This window comes from Giraffa tippelskirchi, chromosome 5, assembly GCF_054371585.1.
Source record: "Giraffa tippelskirchi isolate mGirTip1 chromosome 5, T2T-mGirTip1v1.2.pri, whole genome shotgun sequence".
NCBI lineage: Eukaryota > Metazoa > Chordata > Mammalia > Artiodactyla > Giraffidae > Giraffa > Giraffa tippelskirchi.
Genome location: NC_137279.1, coordinates 176,679,548 through 176,705,588, shown reverse-complemented (window position 1 = coordinate 176,705,588; position 26,041 = coordinate 176,679,548). Strand labels below are relative to the sequence as shown.

At 60.4% G+C, this 26,041-nt stretch overlaps 2 protein-coding genes and 2 long non-coding RNA genes across 42 annotated transcripts in view; 1 reads left to right on the top strand and 3 right to left on the bottom strand.

The window, feature by feature from the left end:
* Positions 1-26,041, top strand: part of PTPRF (protein tyrosine phosphatase receptor type F) — an 82,530-nt gene that overhangs the window by 50,701 nt on the left and 5,788 nt on the right. For 8 of the 39 annotated variants that reach the window (XM_081492605.1, XM_081492606.1, XM_081492598.1 and 5 more), the window contains 15 exons: positions 2,243-2,512; positions 4,019-4,600; positions 4,808-4,944; positions 5,360-5,504; positions 8,925-9,230; positions 9,904-10,097; positions 14,394-14,511; positions 14,591-15,169; positions 15,842-15,939; positions 16,101-16,354; positions 16,457-16,550; positions 17,105-17,320; positions 17,598-17,752; positions 20,282-20,397; positions 24,257-24,354. In XM_081492605.1, the coding sequence (XP_081348731.1) occupies positions 2,243-2,512; positions 4,019-4,600; positions 4,808-4,944; positions 5,360-5,504; positions 8,925-9,230; positions 9,904-10,097; positions 14,394-14,511; positions 14,591-15,169; positions 15,842-15,939; positions 16,101-16,354; positions 16,457-16,550; positions 17,105-17,320; positions 17,598-17,752; positions 20,282-20,397; positions 24,257-24,354 (3,362 nt within the window). Of the gene's footprint in view, positions 1-2,242; positions 2,513-4,018; positions 4,601-4,807; positions 4,945-5,359; positions 5,505-8,924; positions 9,231-9,903; positions 10,116-13,056; positions 13,084-14,393; positions 14,512-14,590; positions 15,170-15,841; positions 15,940-16,100; positions 16,355-16,456; positions 16,551-17,104; positions 17,321-17,597; positions 17,753-20,281; positions 20,398-23,436; positions 23,470-24,256; positions 24,355-26,041 lie in introns of all 39 variants that reach the window. The other 31 variants (XM_081492614.1, XM_081492609.1, XM_081492629.1 and 28 more) reach the window with 13 other exon arrangements.
* On the bottom strand, positions 6,567-7,411 carry LOC145506950 (uncharacterized). Its single transcript, XR_014054465.1, has 2 exons — positions 7,141-7,411; positions 6,567-6,727 (listed from the first exon to the last, which is right to left on the bottom strand). It is a non-coding gene; the product is annotated as an uncharacterized LOC145506950 (long non-coding RNA).
* LOC145506948 (uncharacterized) lies at positions 9,590-17,117 on the bottom strand. Its single transcript, XM_081492635.1, has 5 exons — positions 13,642-17,117; positions 12,580-12,619; positions 12,334-12,456; positions 11,072-11,156; positions 9,590-10,719 (listed from the first exon to the last, which is right to left on the bottom strand). Exons 1-5 carry the CDS (start codon positions 13,718-13,720, stop codon positions 10,705-10,707), a joined length of 342 nt encoding a protein of 113 aa, XP_081348761.1. The 5' UTR covers positions 13,721-17,117; the 3' UTR covers positions 9,590-10,704.
* On the bottom strand, positions 17,568-23,816 carry LOC145506949 (uncharacterized). The gene is made up of 6 exons (XR_014054464.1): positions 23,409-23,816; positions 21,517-21,707; positions 20,690-21,099; positions 19,042-19,284; positions 18,454-18,526; positions 17,568-17,741 (listed from the first exon to the last, which is right to left on the bottom strand). It is a non-coding gene; the product is annotated as an uncharacterized LOC145506949 (long non-coding RNA).

Genomic DNA, 26,041 nt, shown 5'->3' with positions numbered 1-26,041 from the left:
TCACCTTTTGCTGTTTGTGGGGAGTGCTCAAAGAAAGCTCTTCGTCGTAGCTTTCTGCTGCCAGCCGTGCCCCTGGGACCCACCTGTCCCCCTGCCACACAGCACTGCTCTGCCTGAACTGTGCTCTTGTCACTCAGTGCAGACTCCCGGCTTTAGGACAGATGACAGAAGCCCAGTTCTACCAGCTTAACCCAAAACACGGAAACTCTTGTCTTACAAAACTGAAAGTATAGAAGTAGATTTGGCATCAGGCAGGGCTGGATCCAGGTGTTTAAACAGTTTAGTCAGGCATTCATCTGTCTCTGTCTCTACCTCTGCTCTCCTCAATAACTCCTTTGTTCTCAAGCAGGTCCTTTCAAGTGTTGTGAAAGGTAGTCCCCAGCCCCCAACCCTCCAGGTTAGAGACCGAAAGTGGAGAGGAAAAGCTACGTGTCTTAATAGTTTTCACAAAAGGCCAAAGGTTCTGTCTCTTGAGCCACATCTGGGTCGCATATCCCATGAACCGAGAGTGGGGGCTGAGATGGTTCTCCTAAGAAGATGGGGATGACAATTCTAGGAGGAAACACACTGGCACCCCAGTGAGCGTGGGGCACAGAGGGAAGTAGACTCAGTCCCTGGTGCTGGCCGTGGCACCAGCAGTGCTTTGGCTCTGACTGGAGGCTTTGGAGGGAGGCATTGTGGGTACAGTTGAGGCTGAATAAAGTGAGGTCTGGGCTGAGGAGTCGTTTAAAGCTCCATGCAGGAGTTTTTAACAGGGCAGGTAATGTGAACAGATACGGATTTGTGCCGGCTGTTTGTGGAGGGCCAGTGACCGGGTAGGAGGATGACCAGGGCAGGAGGAGTAATGGAGAACACAGTACAGCAATCCAGGGAAGGATGGTGGGTTGGACTTTGGAGGTGGCATTCACCTGTGGACTTGGCGAGAAATAGAGGGTTGGAAAGATGTTTTAGGTGGTGCGTTAGCAGGACCTGATGATTTGCTGGATGTCTGGTCTGTGGGCTGCAGCTTTGACCTCTGTGTAGTGAGGTCATAGGTTGGACCAGGTGGTGTCTGCGATTACCTCCAGCTCCGATTCTGTGCTTTTGGGCTGAGCGAGCAGCAGTCTGGCACCTGTAGTGGAGGTGTTCCCGATGTGGCACCATGGGTCCTTTGCATGCCTGGGCTCCCCAGCAAGGACCCTCAGAGACCTGCACCCTGAGTGGTCCCCTCTGGGTCTCTTCGCCCCGCTGCCTGCCTCCTTCGGCCCTGCGTGTAGGGGTGCCCAGGAAGGACACAGCCCAGCCTCTGCCCACCAGTTGCATGTCCTGTCTGCATGCCAAGCATGTCTGCCCATGGCTAGGTTTTGCTTGCCTTCCCTCCTTCTGCATGTTCCGAATGTCTTTACCAAGCTCAAGACTTTGGCAGGTGGGGTAGGGGGGTCCAGGCTGCACCTTGAACTGAGAAGCTCAGAACAGCTTCTTTCCTGGGGAGCCCAAGGCTGGAGGTTGTGGCCAGGCACAGCCACCCTCCCCCTTGAGACCCTGTCCATTGGTGCCGAAAGCCGTCTGCTTGGCACCCTCATCATGTTACTGCCATCGTCATGCCCATCCTGCCCGCGGACCACGTCCCTGGCCCGCCCAGAACTCTGGCCCCTGTCCAGTCGCTCCTGGAGGCAGCCCCTCCTCTTGGGTTCTCAAGCTGTGCCTTGAGCGTGGCTGAGGTCCTGGGAGGTGGTCCTGCTGCTGCCCTCATCTCTTTGCTGGGGATCACGTCCTGGAGGTGGAGGCAGTGGCCTCAGAGATGGCCACGTCACTTCCAGGCTGACCCTCTGCCCTGCCCCAGTCATACTCTGAGGACCCTCCACCCCTAGAGTGCCTGGATCTCTCTCACTAGTGCCCCAGCTAGCCCTGCTGGAGACCCTCCTTGGTGGGGGTGGGGGTCGGAGCAGGTAGGGGTGGGCATTGGAGAGAGACCTGGGATGTGGCCCCTACAAGGCCTTGCACTGATTCCCCTGTGATCCTGGGCCTCAGTTTCCTAGGCTGTAAAACGGGAGCTTGGTTGCAGAATCTCTCGTGTTCCAGACAGTCCCTGAGAGTGGGGGCTCTTCTGGCCCCCAAGCAGGATGGGTGGGGGTCAGCCGGGGCCCAGGGACCCCACCCCTTGGCTTTGACAAGAGGGGCTTCCTGAACGAGGGGCCCCTGCCCTTCCGCCCGCACACATGTCCTGCCCGGCCTGTGAGCGCCTCTCTCCCTCCTCCCGCAGTGCGCCGCGTGGCTCCCCGTTTCTCCATCCCTCCCAGCAGCCAGGAGGTGATGCCGGGCGGCAGCGTGAACCTGACGTGCGTTGCCGTCGGCGCACCCATGCCCTACGTGAAGTGGATGATGGGGGCCGAAGAGCTCACCAAGGAGGACGAGATGCCAGTTGGCCGCAATGTGCTGGAGCTCAGCAACGTGGTGCGCTCTGCCAACTACACCTGCGTGGCCATCTCCTCCCTGGGCATGATCGAGGCCACGGCCCAGGTCACCGTGAAAGGTGAGCCTCACTGGTGTGCTGGCCGTGGCCTGTGGCCTTCCCTGTAGTTGGGGGGGAGGTGGGCGTGAATGCTGGGGGTCGGGCGAGGCTGAGGGTTGTTACTCTGCTGGTGCCCGGCCCCGGGGGTCCTCCTGGCCCTCAGTGTTGGACGGAGGGCTTTCTGTCAGAAATGGGCTTAATCATTTGAGCTAACACGTGCTAGGTCCCTGGGGGGCAGACACCATGCTGGTTAGGAAGCACAGGTTATATTGTTCAGGTGGTGTCACCCTGGGAAATAGATTCTCTTATTGTTCCCATTTTATAAGTTAGGGAACTGAGGAGCAGGGTCACAGGGAAGTAAATGATGGAGCAGGGACTTGAACCCTGGAGGTCTGAATCTACCACACACTCCTTTAACCATGGAACCAGACCCTCAGCTTTCCCAGCCTCCCAGAAGGAAGGATGAGAAACAGTAGCCAAGGCAGGTGGGTTCTGTCTGCCTGGAGCCCTGGGACAGCCACATGTAGACCAGACTCCTTGGGGTCCTCTGCTTCCACTCTCCCCTCTGATAACACCCCCCATTCTGCAGCGTGAGTCCTCTGTTTAACAGAGCAGCATCATGTTATGGAAGGGAGAAAGACTTGTGTGGTGGCTTCCGACTGCTTTTAAGTAAAGACCAGGATCCTCACTGCTGTGAGCTGAGCAGGCTGACAGTCCCGAGTATCACTCTGCCTTCACCCCTCCCTTGCTGTCACTGGCTCCACCTCGCTCTCCAGGTCTCAGTCCTGGGAAGCTTTCCCCAATCACCCCATTCAAGGATGCCCTGGACTTTTCTCCATCTCAGCACCTTGGTTTCTGCGGTTGTTACACATACCAGAGCCACGATTATCACTCGCTGATCGCTTCTCTCTCACACTGGTGTATAAACCCCGTGAGCGCAGTGATGTGACCGTGTGTCCTCAACCCTAGCGCAGTGCCTGGCACACCGTCGGCACTCAGGCTGTAAGTGGCCGTTGTTCGGGGATTGACTGTGGACCTGGGACTTCTCCCCTCCTTTTGAGCCAAGCCATGGTGTCTGTGGGGCCAGCTGCCCCATCCGTCTCTCTCAAAACCAGGACCATTGCCTGAGGAAATCCCTTCCCTCTCCCTGCCCCGGTTACACGCACTTGCCAATGGGTGAGCCTGGATGCACTGCAGAGGCCTGTGTGTCTCCCATCTGCACGGGCCCAGGCAGGCCACCTCTGGGTCCGTTTGCTCGATGAGCCACCAGGGCTGGTGTGAGGTCCAAGGAGTCCTAGCAGTGACTTAGGTGGACATGGAATGACCCAAGGCCCCTGCAGGCACTGATGGTCCTGGCCACCAGCCCCCACTAGGTGACCTCAGTGGTCACCGAGAGGTTTTCAGGTGATTCTTTGTTGGGGAGGGCCGTGGGGGGTCAACCACACTCAGGTTGGATGAACCCCAGGGCAGGGTCAGCTCCCGGGGTCGTGACCGCAGGCAGCCCTGAGCCTTCCACTTTGTCCCCAGCCCTGCCGAAGCCTCCGATTGACCTTGTGGTGACAGAGACAACTGCCACCAGTGTCACTCTGACTTGGGACTCTGGGAATTCGGAGCCTGTGACCTACTATGGCATCCAGTACCGCCCAGCGGGCGCGGAGGGCCCCTTCCAGGAGGTGGATGGCGTGGCCACCACCCGCTACAGCATCGGCGGCCTGAGCCCTTTCTCAGAGTACGCCTTCCGCGTGCTGGCGGTGAACAGCATCGGGCGCGGGCCACCCAGTGAGGCGGTGCGGGCGCGCACGGGGGAGCAGGCGCCCTCCAGCCCCCCACGCCGCGTGCAGGCGCGCATGCTGAGTGCCAGCACCATGCTAGTGCAGTGGGAGCCACCCGAGGAGCCCAACGGCCTGGTGCGGGGCTACCGCGTCTACTACACCCCTGACTCCCGCCGCCCTCTGAGCGCCTGGCACAAGCACAATACGGACGCCGGGCTCCTCACCACTGTGGGCAGCCTGCTGCCCGGCATCACCTACAGCCTGCGTGTGCTGGCCTTCACCGCCGTGGGCGACGGCCCCCCCAGCCCCACCATCCAGGTCAAGACGCAACAGGGAGGTAGGCACAGGCTAGGTTGGGTGGTACCCCTCCTCCCTCAGGCCGTGAGCTGGTGGGGGGTGCTTTGGGACGATGAAAGCCCGTGTCTGCACACACGGCCACTGGGGAGGCAGGGCAGGAGTGGGGTGAGGCCCTGCCTCCTTCCGCTGGGGGCCCCTGCCCTCGGGGGATTGGTGAGGCTGATGGCACCTGGCTGGGGTGTTGCAGTGCCTGCCCAGCCCGCAGACTTCCAGGCCGAAGCGGACTCAGACACCAGGATCCAGCTCTCGTGGCTGCTGCCCCCGCAGGAGCGGATCGTCAAGTATGAGCTGGTGTACTGGGCGGCGGAGGACGAGGGCCAGCAGGTGAACACCCGGCAGTGTGGAGGGAGGAGGGCTGCTCCTGCTCCCCGGGGGTCTGTGCTGGGCTCTCCCAGGTAGGCTTTTGTGGATTCTGGGGTCATGGGGACACAGCCCCTTGAGGCTCTGGGACCCTTGCTGGCCTGGGTGGTTCTGTAGTCTTTGTCACGCCTGTGCTGGGGACAGAGCCCTAAGTCCATCCTGGGTCTCTTCGGCTCTGTGGCTCGCATGGCACCAGCAGAGCCCTCAAGTTCCCCGGGCCACATGTCCGTGGTGTTCCCATGGCCATGTGGCCACGTGGCAGAGAGCCAGCCCTGCAGCCACAGTGGGTCCCCAGGGATCAGCCACAGCCTGTGTTGGGGGTGACCTCTGAGTGACCTTTGGGGTCACGGTGGTCAGTGAGTGCTCTTTGCTCTTCCAGCACAAGGTGACCTTTGACCCCACATCCTCCTATACCGTAGAGGACCTGAAGCCTGACACACTGTACCGCTTCCAGCTGGCCGCCCGCTCTGAGCTGGGGGTGGGCGTCTTCACCCCCACCATTGAGGCTCGCACGGCACAGTCCAGTAAGTGTCTCCCAGAGCCATGGCTGCTACTGCTAGGCGGGTCACAGACACACACACACACACACCCTTTCCCCTCGACCAGGCGGGTGGTCAGTTCCACTGGGCCCTCGGCTCAGTCTGGATCCCAAGTGAGGGACAGGTAAGTGCCCTCTAGTCTGCATCCAGGCGGCTGCTGCCCTCGCTGCTCCCTGCCCACCTCCTGCCCTCCCTCAGCCCCACCCCTGCCCAGGTAAGTTCTGTGTCTCCTCCCCCACCCGCTCTGTGCTGGTCACATTAGCCCACGGCCACCCTCCACAGAGGGACCGCCATGCTCGCTGTGTTTCAGACCTGCTCCAGCGGCGTCTTCCCTCCTGTATCCCCACATCTCATCTCCCTGTTACCCATATTCCTGCCTCCTGCCCCCTCCACGAGAGTCCATGTGAGCCAGGCAGTCACACTGAGCCAGCTGCACGGGGGAGAGATGAGACAGCATTGGGACCGTGTGCCACTCATGTGTTGGACTGTGCATGAGGCTGTGTGTGTGCGAACTTAGGAGTGCTGTGTGCTGCTGTATTCCTGCGTGAGACTGATGTCGTGAGTATGTCCATGTCTGAGCACCCAGCCCCTGAGGGTGTCTGTCACTGTGGCTGGGTCTGGGTGTGTCCATTGGCTGTTTTTAGGATTAGGACCCAACCAGTGTGTCTCAGGGTGTCTGGGTCTCTGCACCTCTCCTTCCCGGTGACAGATTGCAAGCCCATGGGCTCTCTGGTCACATGGCCACAGTGAGCCATCATCCGTGAGGCTGCCTGTGATAATGGGGCCAAGTATGTGTGGCTGGTTGGGGTCGTGGCATTGAGACAGCACGTGTGATGACATGTGATGGTCCTGTGAGGCCCTTATGTCACATGGGATTGTGTGAATGTGCCGTGTGTGACTTGCTTTGCTGTTCCTGGATTCATTCTGCAAGCACCTGCCACACTCCTGCCAGGGCCCATGCACCCTGCTGGGAGTAGCACAACCGTGATGTGGCCTCTGCCCACGGGGGTCCTAGTCTAGTGTGAAAGACAGACATTAAACCCACAATTACCCAAATGAGCTTTTAATTATATTTGTGTAAAGTGCCGTGGAGGAAACAAACAGTGGAGAGAAGATGTGACGGGAACCTCGTGTGATCTGAGGGGTCGAGGGGGCTTCCTTGGGTGACACAGAAGCCCTAGGCAGGGGGTCAGCAGGTGCCAAAGACCCTGAAGCAGGAAGGCATTTGGTTGTGGTCAGGGCGAGCAGCCAGCCAATATGGCCGGAGCATCCCCGGGATGACAGCATCGGGGCTTTGGGGACAGGAAACAGGAGAGCTGCCTGGCTAAGGGTGAGAATGTGTGGGTCAGCCCGACAGGACACTGGAGACAGGAGAGGCTGTGCATCGGTGTAGGCAAGAGATGGCGGCTTAGGTGAGCTGGAGGTGGGGGTCGGGGGTGGTTTTGAGAGCTGTCTGGGATCCCGCTGGCCAGACTTTGTGACGGATCAGGTGTGGGGGTGGGCTGAGGGAGAGGGATGTCTCGGGTGCAGCCTTGTACGTGGTGTGTAGACCTGGGAGGCGAGTGGTGCCGTTCGCTCCCTAGGATGGGAAATGAGACAGAAGCAGGTACGAGGGGCGCACCTGTTGCCAAGGCCCCCAGGCTCGAGAAGCTGTGTGCCATCCAGGTGCTGATGCTTGGCAGGCTGCCAGAATCCAAAGCTGGGACTGGAGGTCAACCGAGGAGGAGGAGCAGAGATGGGAGGGAATCCAGGAGATGAGGGTGTCTTGGAGGTCAGAAGAAGAGGGTTTCAAGAAGGAGACCAGATGTTGCTGCTGAGTGGTCAGGGCCAGAGCATGACCCCTGGGTGTAGTAAGATGCAGGGGTAGACCTGGCGTGAAGGGCTGAAGCCGACTGGAGTCCCAGGAGGCGTGTATGGGAGACAGGGAGGTAGAGACAGGCTTCGCTGAGAAAGGGGACACTGCAGCTGGTGCAGTAGCGGAGGCTGTGGGGCCGAGGATGGGATGTGGGAAGACTAAGATGGGGAAATCTTGAGCACACGTAAACGTCATTGGAAATGTGTCCACGAGGAGTAGACAGTGTGGAAAAGAGAAGGATAGTTGGCACCTTGGGAACTGGGGATGAGAGCACAGGTGAGGGGAGAGACTGGCCTTGGACTAGAAGGCATCCCCTCCTTTCCCGGGCTGGGGGAAGGAGAAACTCAGAGCCAAAGCTGGCCGGGTGGTGGGTTTGGTACCAAGAGATGCAGGAGCTGCTGTCGGGAGGTCTTGGTTTTCTCTGCAGAGTAGGATATGGGACTATTTGCCGAGAGGAAGGGAGGTTTGAGGAGCATGGAAGAGGCGGAAGGTGTTTTGCGTCTTGGCGTGGTGGGGGGTGGCGGGCAGAGAGCAGAGACTGGCCGATAAGCATGGATGGCCCCAGGGAGCCATGGGTGCTCACAGGGCTCTAGCCAGCCTTGGCAGGTTTTTCTTCTTGCCCCTGTGCTGCCTTGGAGAAGGTGGGGGATGGGGTCATTCAGAGCCTGCTGCAGGCTGGGCAGGAGCTCCGAGTTTGGCGTGTTGGTACGAGTGGTGAGAGTCTAAGCTGATTGCAAGGGCAGTGAGGACAGTAGGTCAGCAGATGGGGACCCTGGGGCTGCAGGGCAGGTGGTGGGCTGGGGACCCTGAGTAGCTGAGCTGGTCCATGAGGTGAGGGCCTGTCAGGGGGTGTTGGAGGCCAGTTGTAGAGACAGTGGCAGCATGAAGGCTCTGAAGGTGAGGGGGTTGGGAGCCAATGGGTTGAGGGGCTGCTGGCGTCCCGGGCAAGGTGGTGGCAGAACTCAGGATGAGAACACCCCCGCGATGACAGTGGAGTCCTCAGTGGGACTGGGGTCTGGGAATGATGAGTGAGGGCCCCTCTGATGGGCCCTTTCCCTTAGACTGCCCCAGGGGCCTTGCACCTTGGCCACAGACCCCCTGCCCAGGCAGGCACAGGCTCAGGCCGCCTCGCTCCAGAAGAGCCATCAGGTCACTTGTCCTGAGAAGGGAGAGCGCTGTGGGCACGGCAGCCAGAGAGGGTCTCCGTGAGTGGTTATAGGTGTGACCGGGGGTGAGGGTGGCACAGCCTCCGTCGCTTGTATGTGTCTGATGCCATGTGTGTTTCGTGTGAGACGGTGGATGTGTGAGGCGCTGCGTTAGAGACCTGCGTGTGTGTCTGTGTGCGTGTGTAGAGAGCCTGAGGTCCAGAGGGAGAGCTGAGCTGTCTGGCGGCCAGTGGCGGCAGCTTGCCTGGAGGGGCCCCGGGAATAACTATGCCACCCTGCAGGGAGTAGCCCGCTTGGGTGAGTTTCCGTCCTCCGTGACCGGTCGCCATGCCTGTGGCCCCCCACCCTCCATCTGCCTGCTTCCCCCCCATTTGTCTCCCCCAGCCCCCTCCGCACCCCCCCAGAAGGTGACGTGTGTGAGCGTGGGCTCCACCACCGTCCGGGTAAGTTGGGTCCCGCCGCCGGCCGACAGCCGCAATGGCGTCATCACCCAGTACTCGGTGGCTTACGAGGCGGTGGACGGCGAGGACCGCGGGCGGCACGTGGTGGACGGCATCGGCCGCGAGCATTCCAGCTGGGACCTGGTGGGCCTGGAGAAGTGGACGGAGTACCGGGTGTGGGTGCGGGCGCACACAGATGTGGGCCCCGGCCCCGAGAGCAGCCCGGTGCTGGTCCGCACCGACGAGGACGGTAGGCGGCGCCGGGGGACAGGCAAGGGGAGGGGACAGGGAACAGGAGAGCTGCCTAGCTAAGGGTGAGGATGCACGGGACAGCCCAACAGGACGCTGGAGGCAGGAGAGGCTGTGCCTTGGTCTAGGCAAGAGATGTCCCCACCAGACGCCCAGGGCTCAGCCTCCCGAGAGCCTCTGGGGGACTCCCCGTCTTCCCAGTACAGGCTTAATGGCCCCGCCTGGGGAGATGGAACTCGTGGGATAGCCTATGCCCGAATCCCAGCCCCAGAGCTCCCCAAGCAGGGGTGCCTCAAAAGGCTGAGGCCACAGAGGACGAGAACCAGGGAGACTGGCGCCGGAGACACTAGCGAGGCTCACCTCACTAGACATCGGGGTGACGCGGGGCCCAGAGGAGATAGTGCAGGTTGTGCTGACTCGGGGGGGTCGAAGGCCTGGTGCCCCACCTCCCCACCGAGGGAGGCAGTCCCTGGCCCGAGGGTCGCAGAGTCCCAGGCTCTTCCCCGTGCAGGTGGAGGGAGCCCTCCACGTTCCTCTGCAGGGCAGACAGTCTAAGGCAACCGCATCAGGGCCTTTCCTGGGCAGTGGGGTGCAGAGACACAGCCCCGGAGTATGCTGTGCCCACCTGACTTCCTTCTCCACGGACTTGACTTCCTTCTCCATCTGGTCCCCAGTGCCCAGCGGGCCACCGCGGAAGGTGGAGGTGGAGCCGCTCAACTCCACTGCCGTGCGCGTCTCCTGGAAGCTGCCCGTCCCCAGCAAGCAGCACGGCCAGATCCGCGGCTACCAGGTCACCTACGTGCGGCTGGAGAGCGGCGAGCCCCGCGGCGCCCCCATCATCCAGGACGTCATGCTGGCCGAGGCCCAGGTGTGCACCCGGGAGGTGGTGGGGTCAGCGGGCGGGTGGGCGAGACCGTCGCGTTCCACTTCCTCTTTGGAGCCCATGTTCGCTCCCCTCCCCTGCCCACTCGCAGAGCGACGGTGATAGCAAGACATGCTGTGGCATCTGGGGATGCACTGAGACCAGGAGGTTAGGGCCAGCTGCCAGGATCACTTCCTCCTCTGTCTTGGGTCTGCCCAAGCTGTCCCAACCCAGGCTCGACCAGCCCCACCTGCCCTGGTGGCAGTCCCAGCCTGGCAGTCACCCCGGTGGCTCAGCCACCGGTGCCAGCAGTGCGGAGCTCTGTCGGCACGCACCCAGGCCTCAGCACCACCACCCCCAAACCCTCCTTTGTGGCTTGCAGGAAATGCACCCACTGTCAGTTAGGCTGGGTTTTCGAGATGTGCCTTCCTCCTCTCACAGCCGGGGCGGTCACCTCCCCCGTCCGGCCGTTGTCCTGGCAGAGTTCCGTGAATGGCCGGGCTGATGTTTGCTCTCAAGGGCTGGGCCCGCGGCCTGTCTCACACCTCTACACCCTTCCATCCTCAGGGGATGGCGCTTCTGCCCGGGAGCTTGGGGTGAGGTTCCTGGGTTCTCAGCACTGGTTTGGCTATCCAAAAGGAGAACCTAGGGCACTGGGAGACTGGGCGAGCGGGCCAGAACTTCCCAGTAAGAGATGGCTGAGCTCAGATAAGAAACCAGGTCTCAGGACTCCCGGGAAAGGCTTATAATTGCTACCATGACTTCCCTCCCCACACATTCTGTTGAAGATTCACAACACCTGGTGTGTCGGTGCCGAAGGGCTTTTTGTCCAGAATCAGGGCCGTGAGGGGGTGGAGCCTGACTTCCCCCCCAGAATGCAAACACCACCACCCCCGCTAGTCTGGCTCTTCACACCACCCCCATCCCCCAGGCTGGGATCAGATCGGTGTTCTTCATGCTGCACTTAGGGTTGGACTCACCCACAGGCAGGCAGGGCTTTCGAGTCTCCAGCTCCGGCTGGGTTCAGTTTTCTGCCCAGAGGGCGCTCTCTTCCTCCTCTGGGTTCTAAGGAAGCAGAGGGGAGAAGGCGGGCCTGTGGACCCGCCTGCATTCCTGGGGCAGGTTGAGGGCTCTTCCTGGAGCCTCGGCGGGTGAACACACCCACCCAGAAGCATCCCGGGAATGGGCTCCCTCTGGCCCTCCCGCCCCAGGGGGCCAGCAGCCCAGCTGCAGCCGCTGCGGCTCCAGAGAAGCTGCTTCACTTCGGGTGCCCCCTTCTGGTCCCAAGTGGTTAGGAGGGAGCTGGGCCGTAAGACGAAGGGCACTGTCCTCTTGGTCTCAGATCTCCTGTGACAGGAGGTAGACATGCGCCTGGGCTCTAGGGAAGCCGAGTGAAGGTGGAGGACCTGCCTTTGTAGCCCCCAACACCTGGACTTGGTCATTGTGCTCCAGGCCAGGAGGTGAGCAGATGGGGCCTGGTCCCCAGCCTGGCCACAGGGCCCAGCTGTCCCCCAAGCGCCTGGTCAAGGACATCACAGCCTGTCCTTCCCCCCAGCACCATCTGCTCAGCCCAGGCCTCATCAGTGGGGTGCATGCCCCCCTACGACTGTGTGGCCAGACTTGTCTCTTTTCATGTGTGTGTTTCCATCTCAAGTTTGTCCCTTTCTCGTGGTCTCTGACTCTACCTCCCTGTCTCTTTGCATCCCTGTGGTCTGTTTTTCCTTCCTCTCTGTTTCTGTCTCTCTCTCTCGTTGACTGCATTTTCATCTGTCTGTTCTCTTCTCTCCTGTGATCCCTTCCGTCCTCTGGCCCTGTATTTTGCCTCAGCCTGTTTCTCTTTCCCTTCTTGTCTCTCAGTCTCCCCCTTGTGAGGCCCTCCACACCTATGCCTGGCTTGGATAGCAAAGGCATCCCCCATCCCCCTAGGCAAGGAAGCTAGAGCAGGGCTGGGCCCAGCCACACCTGAGAAAGTGGCCGTGGTCAGGAGGGACGGCCGAGGGCCTCCTCCCATATCTTGTCCCACACTCCTTGCAAGGACTTTCCAAGACAGCTTCCCAGAACAGGAGCAACTAGGATTGCTGGACAGAGATCAGACCAGCACTGCAAAGTGGTTGGGCCAGAGGACCCCGTGGTCTGGGGATGGCATGGCCTCGCTTCCTGTGCTGTGCTGGACAGCTGTCAACCCCTAGCCCTCCAATGCCCCAGGACTTCCCTCTCTCCACCCTCCAGCTAGTAAACCTACATGCACCACAGCCTGGAGAAGAACGTGTTGAGAATCAGCAGTAGCAGTAGCGCCAGCCCAGATCTGTTCCTTCCTATCTTGATGTTCAGGCATTCTGGGAAGGAACTGGGTCTTTCCCAGTGCCTGTGGGGCAGGGTCCAGACTCTGAACTTGGCACTCATGGCCTCTGTCATTTTGTTGACCAGTCTGCCCCACCCCTTCCAGCCACAGCGTAGCTTCTGCTGTTCCTGGGACAACATCACTTGCCTAGAGCGCTGCATAATCTGTCTTCCCAACTGGGGTGCTTCTGAGAGGGAAAGGAGATGTGAATAATCACACCAGGACAGCAAGCTTAGACCAGGACTATTCCCGGCAAACCAGTACAGCCACTTCCGTGTACAATATAGACACTTGCATGTCTCCCCACCCCTCTGCCTGAGCTGTAGGACCCACCCCCCCAAGTCTGGCAGCCTTTCCCTCTAAGCACCTCCAGGCGGCGCCCTCCAACTCCTCAATGTCAGGGAGCCCTGTTGCTCTGGCCCTCTGCCCTCCAGGTCTCCCCTCCTCAGCCCTGGTGCCCCCAGCTGGGCTTGTGAGGCAGGGGCTGGGATCTTTGGATGGCGAGTGGTCCTGGGGTGCCACCCCTCTGGCCCGTGCCTGCCACCAGCCCTCCCCCAACCAGGCCCCCTCGGGGCCAGAGTCCTTCACATCCTGTCTCCCTTTCTCTCCCTCTCCCGCGGTCAGTGGCGGCCAGAGGAGTCCGAGGACTATGTAAGTAAGAGGTGTGCGAGCGCGGGCAAGACCTGGGTTAGGCTGGGCTAGTGGGACACTCCCCCCTCCCCCGCCTTTCCTCCCAGCCTGAGCCGCCAAGATCCATGGGGCACCAGCCACATCTGGAGAAAATTGGCGTTTACGCTGAGCCCCGAGCTGAGCAGCGATTGGCATTTTCTCTAATCCTTACTTCTCGCCTGTCAAGCAGCAATTTCAGGCCAGTGTTCGAGATCGACCGGGCCCCTGGCCCTTGCTCTGGCCAGATGGGGATGGAGTTAAATCTGATCCTGATCGTTAGGCCTTATTGATTCCTGGAGTGAAAAATCACCTGCTCCAGGCCCAGGCTGGGAGGCAGGTCTGGGGGCTGGGTTCCGGCATCGGTGTGTTCTGGAGCCCCAGCCCTGGGATACCCTCCAGCCAGGGCAGAAGGGGCCTGCGAGGGTTTGGTGGCGGCTGCAGTGGCCCCACCCGAGGCTCAGAGCTGGAGGGACGCCGGGGCTGGTGGTGACAGCTCTGTTCCCACTGCGCGGTGGTCCCCTCCCATCTTCCCACTATTACCTCTGTGTGGTGTGGCTTGGCCTCCCATGGTGTTTTTCCGCATGTCTCTGGAGATGATGCCTTGGCTGGAAATGGGCATATGGGCAGGGCCTGCCAACGCAGGGGTACACTGCCCTGGCTGACTTCTCAGGCGTCACTGGGGACAGTATGCTCCCCAGGGTGGGGGGGTTCCCTGTCCTCCTCATCTCTCCTCCTGCCCCAGCAAGCTTTGCAAGGCATACGGTGCTCCCAGAGCCAGGGCCTGAATGGGGCCAGGAGGGGTCCTACTCAGTCCTGCAGGACGGCGCCTCGGCCCACCCCTCCACGTCCCTCTGTGGTGTGCGTGCACATGCGTTAGTGTCTACAGGTGGCCCTCCGCCTGCTGGTGCAGGAGGAGCCGCAGGCTGCATGGGTGTGTGTGCCAAGAGCCGCATGAGGTGCTGCGTGCGTGCGAGGCTGTCTGCCCTGTGTGTCATGTGTCCCTGGACCTCAACAAGGTGTCATTCACAGTACAATACGGTGAAGGAACAGTGTGGCCCTTTGTTCTTGTGTGAAAGGAAGAATGAGCAGCTTGTCTGCCTTAGGCTTGTGGCTCCTCAGAAAGGCTGGGTCCTCCCGGGCACACATCCACCTGCCTGTACTGCCTCCCGCAGGGTCCAGCACTGCACAGCCCCCCTCCCAAGACCTCTGGCCCCGTGTGCCTGGGGTGGCTGGCCCGGTCTGGTCCCTCCTTGGTCTCCTGTGATGGGAATGGGCCCCTCCTCCTCCTTTAGGAAACCACCATCAGCGGCCTGACCCCAGAGACCACCTACTCCATTACCGTCGCCGCCTATACCACCAAGGGGGACGGTGCCCGCAGCAAGCCCAAAATTGTCACGACCACAGGGGCAGGTGAGTGAGGGGTTGGGGTCAGAGCTGAGGGTGGGGCTGAGAGGAGGGCAGGGCCAGAGCCCAGTGCGTGGTTGTTCAGTCCCAGGCCGGCCCACCATGATGGTCAGCACCACGGCCATGAACACCGCGCTGCTCCAGTGGCACCCACCCAAGGAGCTGCCTGGGGAGCTGCTGGGCTACCGGTTGCAGTACCGCCGAGCCGACGAGGCGCGGCCCAACACCATCGATTTTGGCAAGGACGACCAGCACTTTACGGTCACTGGCCTGCACAAAGGGGCCACCTACATCTTCCGGCTCGCTGCCAAGAACCGGGCTGGCCTGGGCGAGGAGTTCGAGAAGGAGATCACGACCCCCGAGGACGTGCCGAGCGGTTTCCCCCAAAACCTGCGCGTGATAGGACTGACCACGTCTACCACGGAAGTGATCTGGGACCCCCCAGTGCTGGCGGAGAGGAACGGGCGCATCACCAACTACACCGTGGTGTACCGTGACATCAACAGCCAGCAGGAGCTTCAGAACGTCACTACTGACACCCACCTGACGCTCTCCGGCCTCAAGCCAGACACCACTTACGACATCAAGGTCCGTGCACGCACCAGCAAAGGCGCCGGCCCGCTCAGCCCCAGCATCCAGTCCCGGACCATGCCCGTGGAGCAAGGTGTGTGCTGCAGGCATGTGGCTACGCCTGGGGACTTCTGCTCTCCTTGACTCACTGACCTCTGGCGACTGTGAGCCACCAGCCTCTGGTGTGTGACACTCCAGTCTCTCATGACCATGACCACTAACCTCTAGTGAACAGGCGCCACATTCTCCGTGTGTGGCCCCTGACCTCTGCTGTCCTTGGCCTACTGACCTCTGCTGGGCAACTCCAATCTCTCGTGACCTTGACCCACTGATCTCTCATGACTGCATCACCGCTCTTGGGTATGCAACACTAACCTCTTGGGGCCATGACCCCCTGACCTCTAGTGAACACGGTCCACAGTGCTCTGGTGTGCGGCCACACTGCTTCTCGTGACCGAGTCCCACTGACCTCTGGTCACTCTGACCTGCCGTCTGTAAGCTCCAGCTTCACCCGCGCCCTTCTGGAGGGCCTGACCATGGGTCCTGTGGCTTCTGCCCCGCTCAGTTCTCACCATGAGGAAGAGCCGGGGCTGGGAGCTGAACTGTGTGCAGTGGAAGCTGGCGGGAGTGGGGGTTCTGGCCCTCTGCAGCCATCCCTAATCCCCTGCGCCCTGCCCCCCCATCTCTTCCCAGCGGGGAGCCCTCCAGGCCCATTTATCCCCCTTAGGCAGCCAGAGGTGACTCCTCCCTCCTTATATCCCAACAGTGTTTGCCAAGAACTTCCGTGTGGAGGCTGCAATGAAGACATCTGTGCTGCTCAGCTGGGAGGTGCCCGACTCCTACAAGTCAACAGTACCCTTCAGGGTAGGTGGGGCCAGCTGGGCCCGACACACGCAGTCCCGCTGCGGGGTCCGCATCGCAGTCCCCGCCCACGCGTATGCGTTCATAAAGCTCTGTCCCGCAGGCCTGGGAGGGGGCCCCTCACACGAACACACCGCCTGCGCCCCTCCTCCCTTCCCGTGCAGATCCTGTACAATGGGCAGAGCGTGGAGGTGGACGGGCACTCCATGCGGAAGCTGATTGCAGACCTGCAGCCCAACACAGAATACTCATTTGTGCTGATGAACCGCGGCAGCAGCGCGGGGGGCCTGCAACACCTCGTGTCCATCCGCACGGCCCCCGACCTCCTGCCGCACAAGCCACTGCCGGCCTCAGCCTACATCGAGGACGGCCGCTTCACCCTCACCATGCCCCACGTGCAGGAACCCGCACTTGTCAGGTGTGCAGACATGCCTCGGTTGGTGGGGAAGGGGGAGGGAGGGCGGGGCCGGCCATGCAAGAGCTGGGGGAGAACGGCCCTGATTCTCCTCTGCCTGCCCAGGTGGTTCTACATCATGGTGGTGCCCATTGACCGCATGGGAGGGAGCATGCTGGCGCCGCGGTGGAGCACGCCCGAGGAGCTGGAGCTGGACGAGGTGCCTAGGGACCGGCTGGGGCAGGCCTGATGGCAGTCCCACTGTACTGGTTGGCTGTGCCCCGGGGACTCCCCCCAAACTGGAATTATTCTCTGATTGGCAGCCTGCCCATGTCTCTGAAGAGACACACTCTGAGCTGGCTCCTGGGAGCTTTCAGAGAACTCCTGGAGGGCTGACCGAGACCTCCCCAGAGGGGTTTGTGGAGGATCCCCTGGGGTGCAAAGTGGCAGACACATCTCTCAGATCTAGAGGATCTCAGGTCCTGTGAGCCTCGCAGTCTGCAGGGGTCTAAAGGCCACAGATGGGCTCCAGTGGAACCCCAGCAGTGGTGGGCAGCCAGCCCTCTCTGGTGAGGGTGAGGGGCAGGTTACCCAGAGGGCCCCTTCTTAGCAGGTTGGCTGGGAGGAGTGGCACTGCCTGCTGGTGTCCAGCGTGATTCTCTATGGACAGTGAGTCAGGCCAGGCTCAGGCCCCTGACATGGACGGTGAACCTAGCCTCAGCCCAGGAGCTTGTGCTCCAAGGCCCCTGTGTGACTCCTGTGCTCTGCTGCCAGCTCCTGGAGGCCATCGAGCAGAGCAGCGGGGAGCGGCGGCGACGGCGGCAGACGGAGCGGCTGAAGCCATACGTGGCCGCTCAGGTGGACGTTCTCCCGGAGACCTTCACCCTGGGGGACAAGAAGAACTACCAGGGCTTCTACAACCGGCCGCTGTCTCCAGACCTGAGCTACCAGTGCTTTGTGCTTGCCTCCCTGAAGGAACCCGTGGACCAGGTCTAGCCAAGACCCCAGGCCTGACCAGACACCCCCAGACCAGTCTCAGACACCCCAGAGGCCCCAGACCTGCACTGCGGTCTCAGGGCACTAACCCCTAGGATCCAGAAGGCCAGCCCGACCTGGCCCTAGGGGCCCAGTGAGCTGACCAGGCCCAGGTCAACCTCTTAGTTCCGGGAGACCCGGGCCAAAGCCCTTTCTCCAGGTTTGGGGGATGGAGGATGGGTGATCTCACCCCGGGGCTCACCCGCTGTGCTGTTCCTCCACCGGGTCACAGAAGCGCTATGCCTGCAGCCCCTACTCCGACGAGATCGTGGTCCAGGTGACACCAGCCCAGCAGCAGGAGGAACCCGAGCTGCTGTGGGTGACGGGCCCTGTCCTGGCAGTCATCCTCATCGTTCTCATTGTCATTGCCATCCTCCTGTTCAAGAGGTGAGCGCTCTGGTGGACGGCCACCTGCCCGTGGACCCCCAGGCCCTCCCCAGCCGGACACATGCAGGCCGGGGCAGCCGTGCTGGTCTGCACCCCGGGGTGCACGCTCCTGGCTTGGAGGGAAGCCAGGAGAGCAGAGGCAATGTGTGTGCACACCCGCTGGAGTGAGCCTGGGTATGATGAGCAGCCGTGCACCTTCACAAAGGATTTGTTCAGGTGCATCCCCGAGGCATGTCCGTCTGTCTGTCTCTGTGTTTTGGTGGACGTGAGCATGTCTGTCTCTCAGCTTAAAAACACTACCTCCTCCTGGTCTCCTACCTTCAGCATCCCCTCTGCCACCAGCCCTAGATGATTCCCAGCCTGACTCCCCTGCCCAGGCCTTGAGAGGTCCAGACCCAGCTCCAGGTCCACGTGCCCATGGACACTCACTTGACAGACGTTTATTCAGTGCCTGCTGTGACCACAGCATCCACAGCTGTCCCAGACAGAGGCTGTCTTGACCCTTCCCACAGCCCTCCCCCCAGGGTCCCTGTCACAGGGGATGGGCCTACCCATCCAATTGCCAACCGGAAATCCAAGTGTCACCCTCAACCCTCCTCCCCCCACCCTCCCATCCCCCCGGTTTCTCGTGAATATCACTTGACCTGCCCCCCACCCCACCATGAGCTCCCCACGAGGTAATGCACACGCATGTGGCCCACCTCAGTCCTCTCTCTGGCGTAGCTGCAGCCTCCTCTCCTTAGCGTGCCCGTTCCTCTCCATCCTCCTCCCAGCCTGAAAGGTATTTGCAAAGATTTGCTTTGTCACCCTTAATATAAAACTTCTCAGCTTTAACTAAAGAGTTTTATAGCCTGTCTGCAGCCTGACAGTCCATCAGATGCCTGGCTGCTCTGGCCCCTGCCACCACCCCTACATCATCTCTGAACTAACGCAGCTCCCGGCCGGCGTGGCCGGCGCCCCTCCACTGCACTCTTGTCCCATCCTTGGAGACTCTTCCAGTCTCTGGTGCCACGAGGCTCTGCCAGGCCCCTCCCACTCCCTCTCACACTGTCCCCCGCTGTCTGGGGGTGCTTCCGTGGGAACATCGCTGGGCCTGTTTGCAGCATCCAGCACAAGGCTGTCAGTGCATGCTTGTTGGTCCTTGTGTCTGCACACAGGTAACACACTCGAGGGGGCCTGTGCCCAGTGCCCCATCTCTCCCTGCCCTTGACCCTGACCCTTGACCTAGACCCAGTGCCTGCTACCTGAAGTTAGCTCCTTCCTCCCAGGGTGAATAGGGACAAGCTCACCTGGTTCAGGGCCGGAAGATCCCTGGGTGGGGAACCTGAGGAGCGACTCCCACACCCACTCAAGCCCCCTCCACTGCCGTCTGGGTCCTGGTGTATGCCAGGAGAGGTGACCCCCTCCCTGCGAATGCCGTGTGGGTGCTGTAGATCAGTCCGCAGCGTCCCCTTGTTTCATGAGAGGGCCTGAGTGTGTGTGGCGGAAACAGTGACGGTTCCTTTCTTCTGTCCTTGCCTGTCTTTCGGGACCTAGTAAACAAGAAAGGTAGGAGTCCTTCCTTCTCTCTTCAGACGCCTCCCCCTTCACTTCTTGTCCCTGTGCACACTGCGGGCCCATCAGGGAGGGGCGCTGCTTGGACCAGAAGCCTCCTGGCCTGCGGCTGTCTGGTCAGCTCGGCAGACGCCGGAGCCGGCTCTGTCACTCTCTCCACCTGTGCCCTGCACAGGGGTTGCCCCTTCTCCGGAGACAGGCTTAGCTCAGAACGCCAGTGCTGCCCATGCATGCACAGGCCAGCTCTGAACTCCCCAAAGCCTGCCCCCAGGCTCCCGGGTGTCTGAGGTCACCGCAGCGCTACAGGAGACAGAGCCTGGACTGTGTGCAGGGAGCACTGGCTGCAGGGCAGTGGGGAAGTGTGTGGTACACACTCACACACACTCGCATAAGTTTCCTCCCCTGACACAGCTGTGTCCACTGCGCAGAAGCCTTGGATACTTGTCAGCAGATGGACCCCACAGTCTGTCTTTGATCCTGTCCCTGTAGACCGGGGAGCCGAGGCCATCAAGGGAAGACTCTGCCCAGCTAGGGGAACGCCTTCCCCTGCTGCTCTGCGCCTTTACCCTGATTCCAAGAGCTAGACAGCGGGGGCCCAGCTCTCTGTGATGTTTGCATATCTTATGTGTTGTTTGCATGTTTACTCCTGGTGGCTCCTGCTGCCTCAGCGTGGGGGTCTTGCGGACAGCAGCCACTGCCCAGCCGTGACCTGTCCCCGTGGGAAGGAGCCACCAGCCTCTGCGACCCCTTCCTTTCTTGCTGTGCTAGCCCACTGTCCGCTCCCTACTCCTGCTCTCTCCCCATCCCCACCTTGTGAGGCTGCTCTGGCCCTGGCTCCCCTACGCTCAGAGACCCCAGGCCGGGATGGGAGGGGCAGAGCTGTGGACACAGAGCTCTGGGGCAGCCGGCTATGCCATGCGTCTCTGTCCTCTGCCTGGACCTCGGTTCTCACCAACCACCCTTCTGCCTCTCCAGGAAAAGGACCCACTCCCCATCGTCCAAGGATGAGCAGTCAATTGGTCTGAAGGACTCCTTGCTGGCCCACTCCTCCGACCCTGTGGAGATGCGGCGGCTCAACTACCAGACCCCAGGTAGGGTGGCTCCCCCAGCCTGCCTGCCCCGCCTGGGTCTGCTAGTCTCCCCCCAGGGACCCTGGCCTCACACTGGCCCCCGTTTCCTGTTCCTGTCTTCCACCCTTCTCCCTGAACCCATCCACTGTGATGAAGTGACCAAGGAACTCCTGTATCCAGCAGCTAGACAGGCACTGCAAGGCCTGGGGTGAAGCTCCTTAGACCCTGACCTGTCTTCAGTCAAGCCCTCCAAATATAGGTCCAGGACCTTCACAGAACCCACATCCCAGCCCCGGGGTGCCAGCCCCTGTACCTGCATTCTGACCCCTTCACCCAGAAGAGGGGTTTTTTTGGTGGTGGGGATGGCTCATCAGATCTTGTGGCAGGATGGGGGTATCTGCACCTGACTCTTCCTGATGGCTGGGCCCAGATTTTCCATGTGAGCCCTAGGACCCAGCACAGGACTTGGTGACTGCCCCTCCTTCCCCACCGCTGTCGTGGGCTCTCTGGCTGTCATTCCGTGTCTGCACCCCAGCAGGCACAGCTCAGACTTCTTCCCAGCGGGGCAGGGTCATTCCTTGGCTGCCAGATGCTCTTTCCATCATGACGCCTCTCGCCCTGGGCTGGGGTTGCCTCAGTGACAGTCTGAGCTCTGTGAAGCCAGTAACTGTCTTCCTGCTCTGCCATCTCTTGGGTTGTGCACATGGTGGGTCTTGTTAGCGCCTGTGAAACACACAGCTGAATGAATAAGTGAGCTATAACACTCACTGTTGCCTATAACAGGGTTTGTGTGTGCACGAACTACTTAGCATTGCATGCTGAATGACCACACCATTTCATGGCTGGAAACAACAGCAATGATATACTAGTCTCACAGCTTTTGTGAGTCAGAGGTTCAGACGGGAGCATAGCAGGAGCAGCTTGTCTCTATTCCAGAATATCTGGGCCCTCGGCAGGAAGACTCAAAGGCTAGAATCATTTAAGTGAAAGGTCAGCAAACTGTGGCCTGGGGCCAAATGTGGCCCACCACCTGTTTCTGAAAATAAAGTTTTTTTGGAACACAGCCATGCCCTTTCATAAATGTACTGTCTGTGGCTGTTTTCACATTCTAGAGCAGAGTTTAGTAGATATGATACCTACCATATGTCCTCAAAGCCAAAAATATTTACTCTCTGGCCTTTTATGGGAAAGTTTGCTGACCACAGAATTCTGGAGACTCATTTCATTCTGTGTCTGGTGCTTGACACTGGAGTCAGCTCTGGGTCCACCTGGGGTTTTCGGCTCTCTTCCTGCACCCTGGGCTCTCTTTCAACACTCCAAGCGCACGTGTCCTGAGAAGGAGAGAGCCAGGCTGTTGTAACCAGGTGTGGTCAGATCTGCAAGGAATCAGAACTCCAGGGTGCTGGGGTCTGGAGGGCAGAGAAGCCTCCCCTGAGAGGGATGTGAAGCCCTGAGGGCCTTAGTCAGGCTGAGGGGCTGGGAGAGAGCTCCTTTCGGTGACAGTGGCAGGTGCAGAAGCAACTAGGGGGCGCTGTGTCCTGTAGCATTGGAGCTGGGCATGTTGAGAGCCCAGAGCTGTCTGGAGGGTGAGTCACAGAGGGACCTGCATGCTAGGCTAAGGCGTTTGGACTTCGTCTTGAAGGCTCCAGGGAGGCATGAAGGGTTTTCATCAGGGGAGCAATGGGGTCAGAATTGTGCTCTTGAAGTGTCACCCTGGCTGTGGTGTGGAAGGCAGATTGGAGGGGGAGAACCCGGGGAGGCAGACTGTTGTGAAGGTGCTGAGGACCTGGACGTGGGGCTGGCCATAGGGGCCTGCCTGAGCAGCAGAGCTTGGGCTTGATTCCACATGGGGTGAGGAAATAGGGGCAAGGGTCCCAGGATGGCTCCGTGGTTGCTGGTGGAGCAGTGGGATGGCAGGTCCAGGGCGACCTCCACACCAGCATCCTGGTAGGAACCACAGGAGGGGGAGGTGGTGAAGAGCACGCAGTGGTCAAAGCCTGCAAATAGATGAGCTCTCCCCGGAGATGGGCGCATGGAGGGGAGAGAGCGGCCCAGGAGCAGCCAGGGAAGGAGCTAGAATGTTGAGGAAGGACAGATGGAAGGATGTCCAAGGAGGGGGAGCCAGACAGAGAACATAGGGGAGAGGAGTGTCCCTGAGGCCAGGCTGAGAGGGCTGTGCGAGAGCCTGTGGTTTTAGCGGTTGGAACCTCGGAGAGGTCCGAGTCCCGGGCAAGGAGCCTTTCAGTGGGTTGAGGCACTGCCGGTGGGGGATGAGCCAGTGGATATGCAGGCCCTGCTGGGGTCTGGATCCCTGTGGCTGTAGAGATCTGAGAAGGGAAGGCAGGGTGGAGCACGGGGGATCCGAGGTGGTGTTATAAGGGATGGGGGACCAGAAGGACAGGAAGCTGTGGCCGGGGGCAGGCCTTGGGGCAGGGCATGATGAGGGTCATCAGAGGTGCTGAGGTCAGGGGACGAGGCTGCTGGCCGGGAGAGGGGTCTCTGTGCACGGGGTTATCCATGGAGGGAACCAGTGACCAGGAAGAAGGGTTGGCTGGAATGGCGGCACCGCTGAGGGTCCCCCTTCCCATGTTTTTAGTTCAGCAAATGTTTATTATTTTCTCTCGTAATCTAACTTTCCTTCTGAAAATGCTTGAAATGCACAGAAGAGCTGAGAGAGCAACATGGTCCCCACCTGCCCATCCTTGCCGGGGACTCACCCCTCTGTTTCTCACCACCCGTGCCTTCCCTCTCTCTAAAAGCACACTTCTCTTTTGCCAAATCATCTGGAAATAGCCAGGGTCAAACTTGGTTACCAGAGGGCACGAGGTTGGCTTGGACCTAGAATTCCATCACAGACAGAGGCCCCCAAGGCCGCGCAGGCTCTGGGGGGTGGGAGGGGCGTCTGTCCCTGAGGGGGGTGCAGAAGGGGCTGTGGTGGGCCAGCCCTCCGAGCTCCCCAGACCTCCCCAGAACGCCCCTGGCTGCAGTCCAGCAGCGATGTAACCGGAGGTTAACGGGCGTCCTTCTCTTGCCTGCTGTTTTTGTTCTTTTTCTCTGCAGGTTCCAGTGTCCCCAGTTGCCCGAATATCTCAAGTTAGTTTTTCACGTTCCCCGTTTGGGGCCCACTCTGGCTTCTGTGTGTCTCCTCTACTTCTCTCACCCGTCGCCTCTCTCCTTCCTTGAGCTCTTCTCTTCCCCTTTCCTGTCTTTGCTCCACCTTCTCACCGACTTTTCCTTCTGCGTCCCACTCTCTCCTCACCTCGCCCCCCTTCCTCCGGCCGCCCCCTCTTGTCCCTGCCTCTCCCACCTCCCAGCCCAGTCCGACTCCTTTCCGGTGCCTCTCCCATCTCCTTGCCCCAGCGTCTCCCTCCTCTTCTCTACCTCTCCCTCCAAGTCCTTCCCCATCACTCTGCCGTATCTCTGTACGTCATGATCACCCCATCCACATGCTGGGTGCTGGGAGGATGACGTCACAGAGACTCCCATGGTGACCGGCGCCTTGAGGGCAGGAGCGCTAGCCAGAGGAGGGCCCACGGGCAGGGCACAGGCTGAAGCAGCCCAGCCCTGTCCCGTCCGCTGCCCTCCAGCTGGGCGTCCGGCCCTGACCTGGGAGGAGGACCAGCCATTCAGCACCGTGTCGCGTGGCCATGCCCACTCGTGCCCATGGCGTACATACCCCCCACCCTGTCCCCTCCCACCCCCCTCCCTCTCCCCCCACCCCGCCACCTCTGTCGCCGCATGTGCTGCTGTCTCCATGTCACCAGTGCCGAGTGCTCCATGGTCACACGTGTTCACATGCGCACATACATGCATCGGGCTGTCTCCACCACCTGCTCAGGCCTCACGCTGACTCTGCTCATGTACCCCCCCCTACTCCCAGGTATGCGAGACCACCCGCCCATCCCCATCACCGACCTGGCTGACAACATCGAGCGCCTCAAAGCCAATGACGGCCTCAAGTTCTCCCAGGAGTACGAGGTGAGACATCCCTTCACCACCACCCCCACCACCACCATATGCTTGGCCCCAGGCCAGCTCCTGTCCTGCCTCAGGCCCCTGCTATATGTTTGGGAAGCGGGTGGTGGGCTCCAGGCTGCCCCAGAGCACAGACTGAAGGAGTCAGCAGTAGCCAGTGGGGAACTCAGCTTCTTAGGTACCGGGCCTGGTCAAGACCCTTTCAGGCATGCCGAGATTAGGACACAAAGTCACATGCCCCTGTGCTAACAGAGGCGGATAGAAGGTCATAAACACAATCAGTAATAAGAGCTGGCATTTGTAGAGAGCTCCCTGCCAGCCAGCTCCAGGCTAGATGCTCTGCGTGCACCATCTGTTTTTGTCCTCCCTACAACCCTGTGAAATGGGAACTGGTGTTATCCCATCTTACAGATGAGGAGGCTGAGACTCTGAGAGGGGAATGACTTGTCTAAGGTCACATCACTGATGAGTAGTGGAACCCGTCTGGCAGCCTGTGCCTGCACATGCGTGTGCTCAGAGTGCCTATCACAAGAAATGGGGAGTCTGGGAGCCTGACTCCTGCTGCCTGGGCTGCATAAACCTTCCTGATCAGGGCCCTCCAGGTGCTTCCTTCACTGTGGTTTCAACCCTACCTGCTTCCAGGAGACGCTAGTGGTAAAGAATCCACCTGCCGGTGCAGGAAACATAAGAGACGCGGGTTCGGTCCCTGGGTTGGGAGGATCCCCTGCAGAACGGAATGGCAACCCACTCCAGTATTCTTGCCTGGAGAATCCCAGGGACAGAGGTGCCTGGCAGGCTACAGTCCATGGGGTTGCAAAGAATCCTGCAGAGTCACGACTACAGCAACTGAACACGCATGCACCCTGGGGGCTCAGACTTGGAGCACTGCTCCATGGCCTGGAGTCAAGGCTTCTGGCTCTCAGCTAGGGCAGTGCTTTGCTAATGAAGGAGGTGATACGAGGTGATAAGGAGAGCCCAGACTCCTCTGAGGAGTACTGGTGAAGGTGTTGTTAAGGCATCTTCTGCCTTAGCCCCACTCAGTCCCTACTCCCAGCACAGGCCTGGCACAGGATTCACCTCAGTGGGTGATGGATGGATGGGTGATTGAAGGGCTAGCTCTGCCCTGCCTGTGCATCCACTTCGCTCCAGTCACACGTCCACCCTCCACTGTGCTTGCTGTCCTGGGCACCAGGGCTCTACTTCCAAGGGCTGTGGGTCAGGTTTCCGCAGAGGAAATTGAGCTTGGCAGGCAAGTTGATGATTACATCTGCCTAAAGGACAGGGTGCTGCCTCTTCCTGTGGAGCTCCCACTGCAGGGGCCTGCCCTGCACAGGGCCCCACCACAAAGGGGACGGAGCCGCCGAGTCAGGCTCCCTGCCTCCGGTTCCCATGAGGCCTTCACTCATCCAGTTCCATGTCCCACTAACCCTTCCTCCTGTGGGGCCCTGCGCCCCACTGTCCAGGCCTGCGGTGTCCTTCTCCCACCTTCTGCTGCTTCTCTGCTCCCATCTGTGCTCCCTTTACAGACCTTCCTCCTTCAGGAAGCCGCCTCTGGCCACCCTGGCCTGCCAAGAGCTTTTCTGCAGCCAGGATCTGATAGCTCTGTTACCTTTAATGATCAGCATCGTCAAGCACCTAGCCTGTGCTAGCCACTGGGAGTGTAGAGACAAGTGTCCACAGGGAACTCAGT

What these genes read in the sequence shown, in the direction of transcription:
- LOC145506948 (XM_081492635.1), bottom strand. Translation starts at nt 13,720, where the DNA reads ATGCCCATTTCCAGCCAAGGCATCATCTCCAGAGACATGCGGAAAAAC. An exon ending in CCAAGCCACACCACACAGAG is followed by an intron (nt 12,620 to 13,641) that starts GTAATAGTGGGA and finishes TTTCCCTCTCAG; the next exon opens with AAGCACCCCAGTTGGGAAGA. An exon ending in CAGATTATGCAGCGCTCTAG is followed by an intron (nt 12,457 to 12,579) that starts GCAAGTGATGTT and finishes CCTGCCCCACAG; the next exon opens with GCACTGGGAAAGACCCAGTT.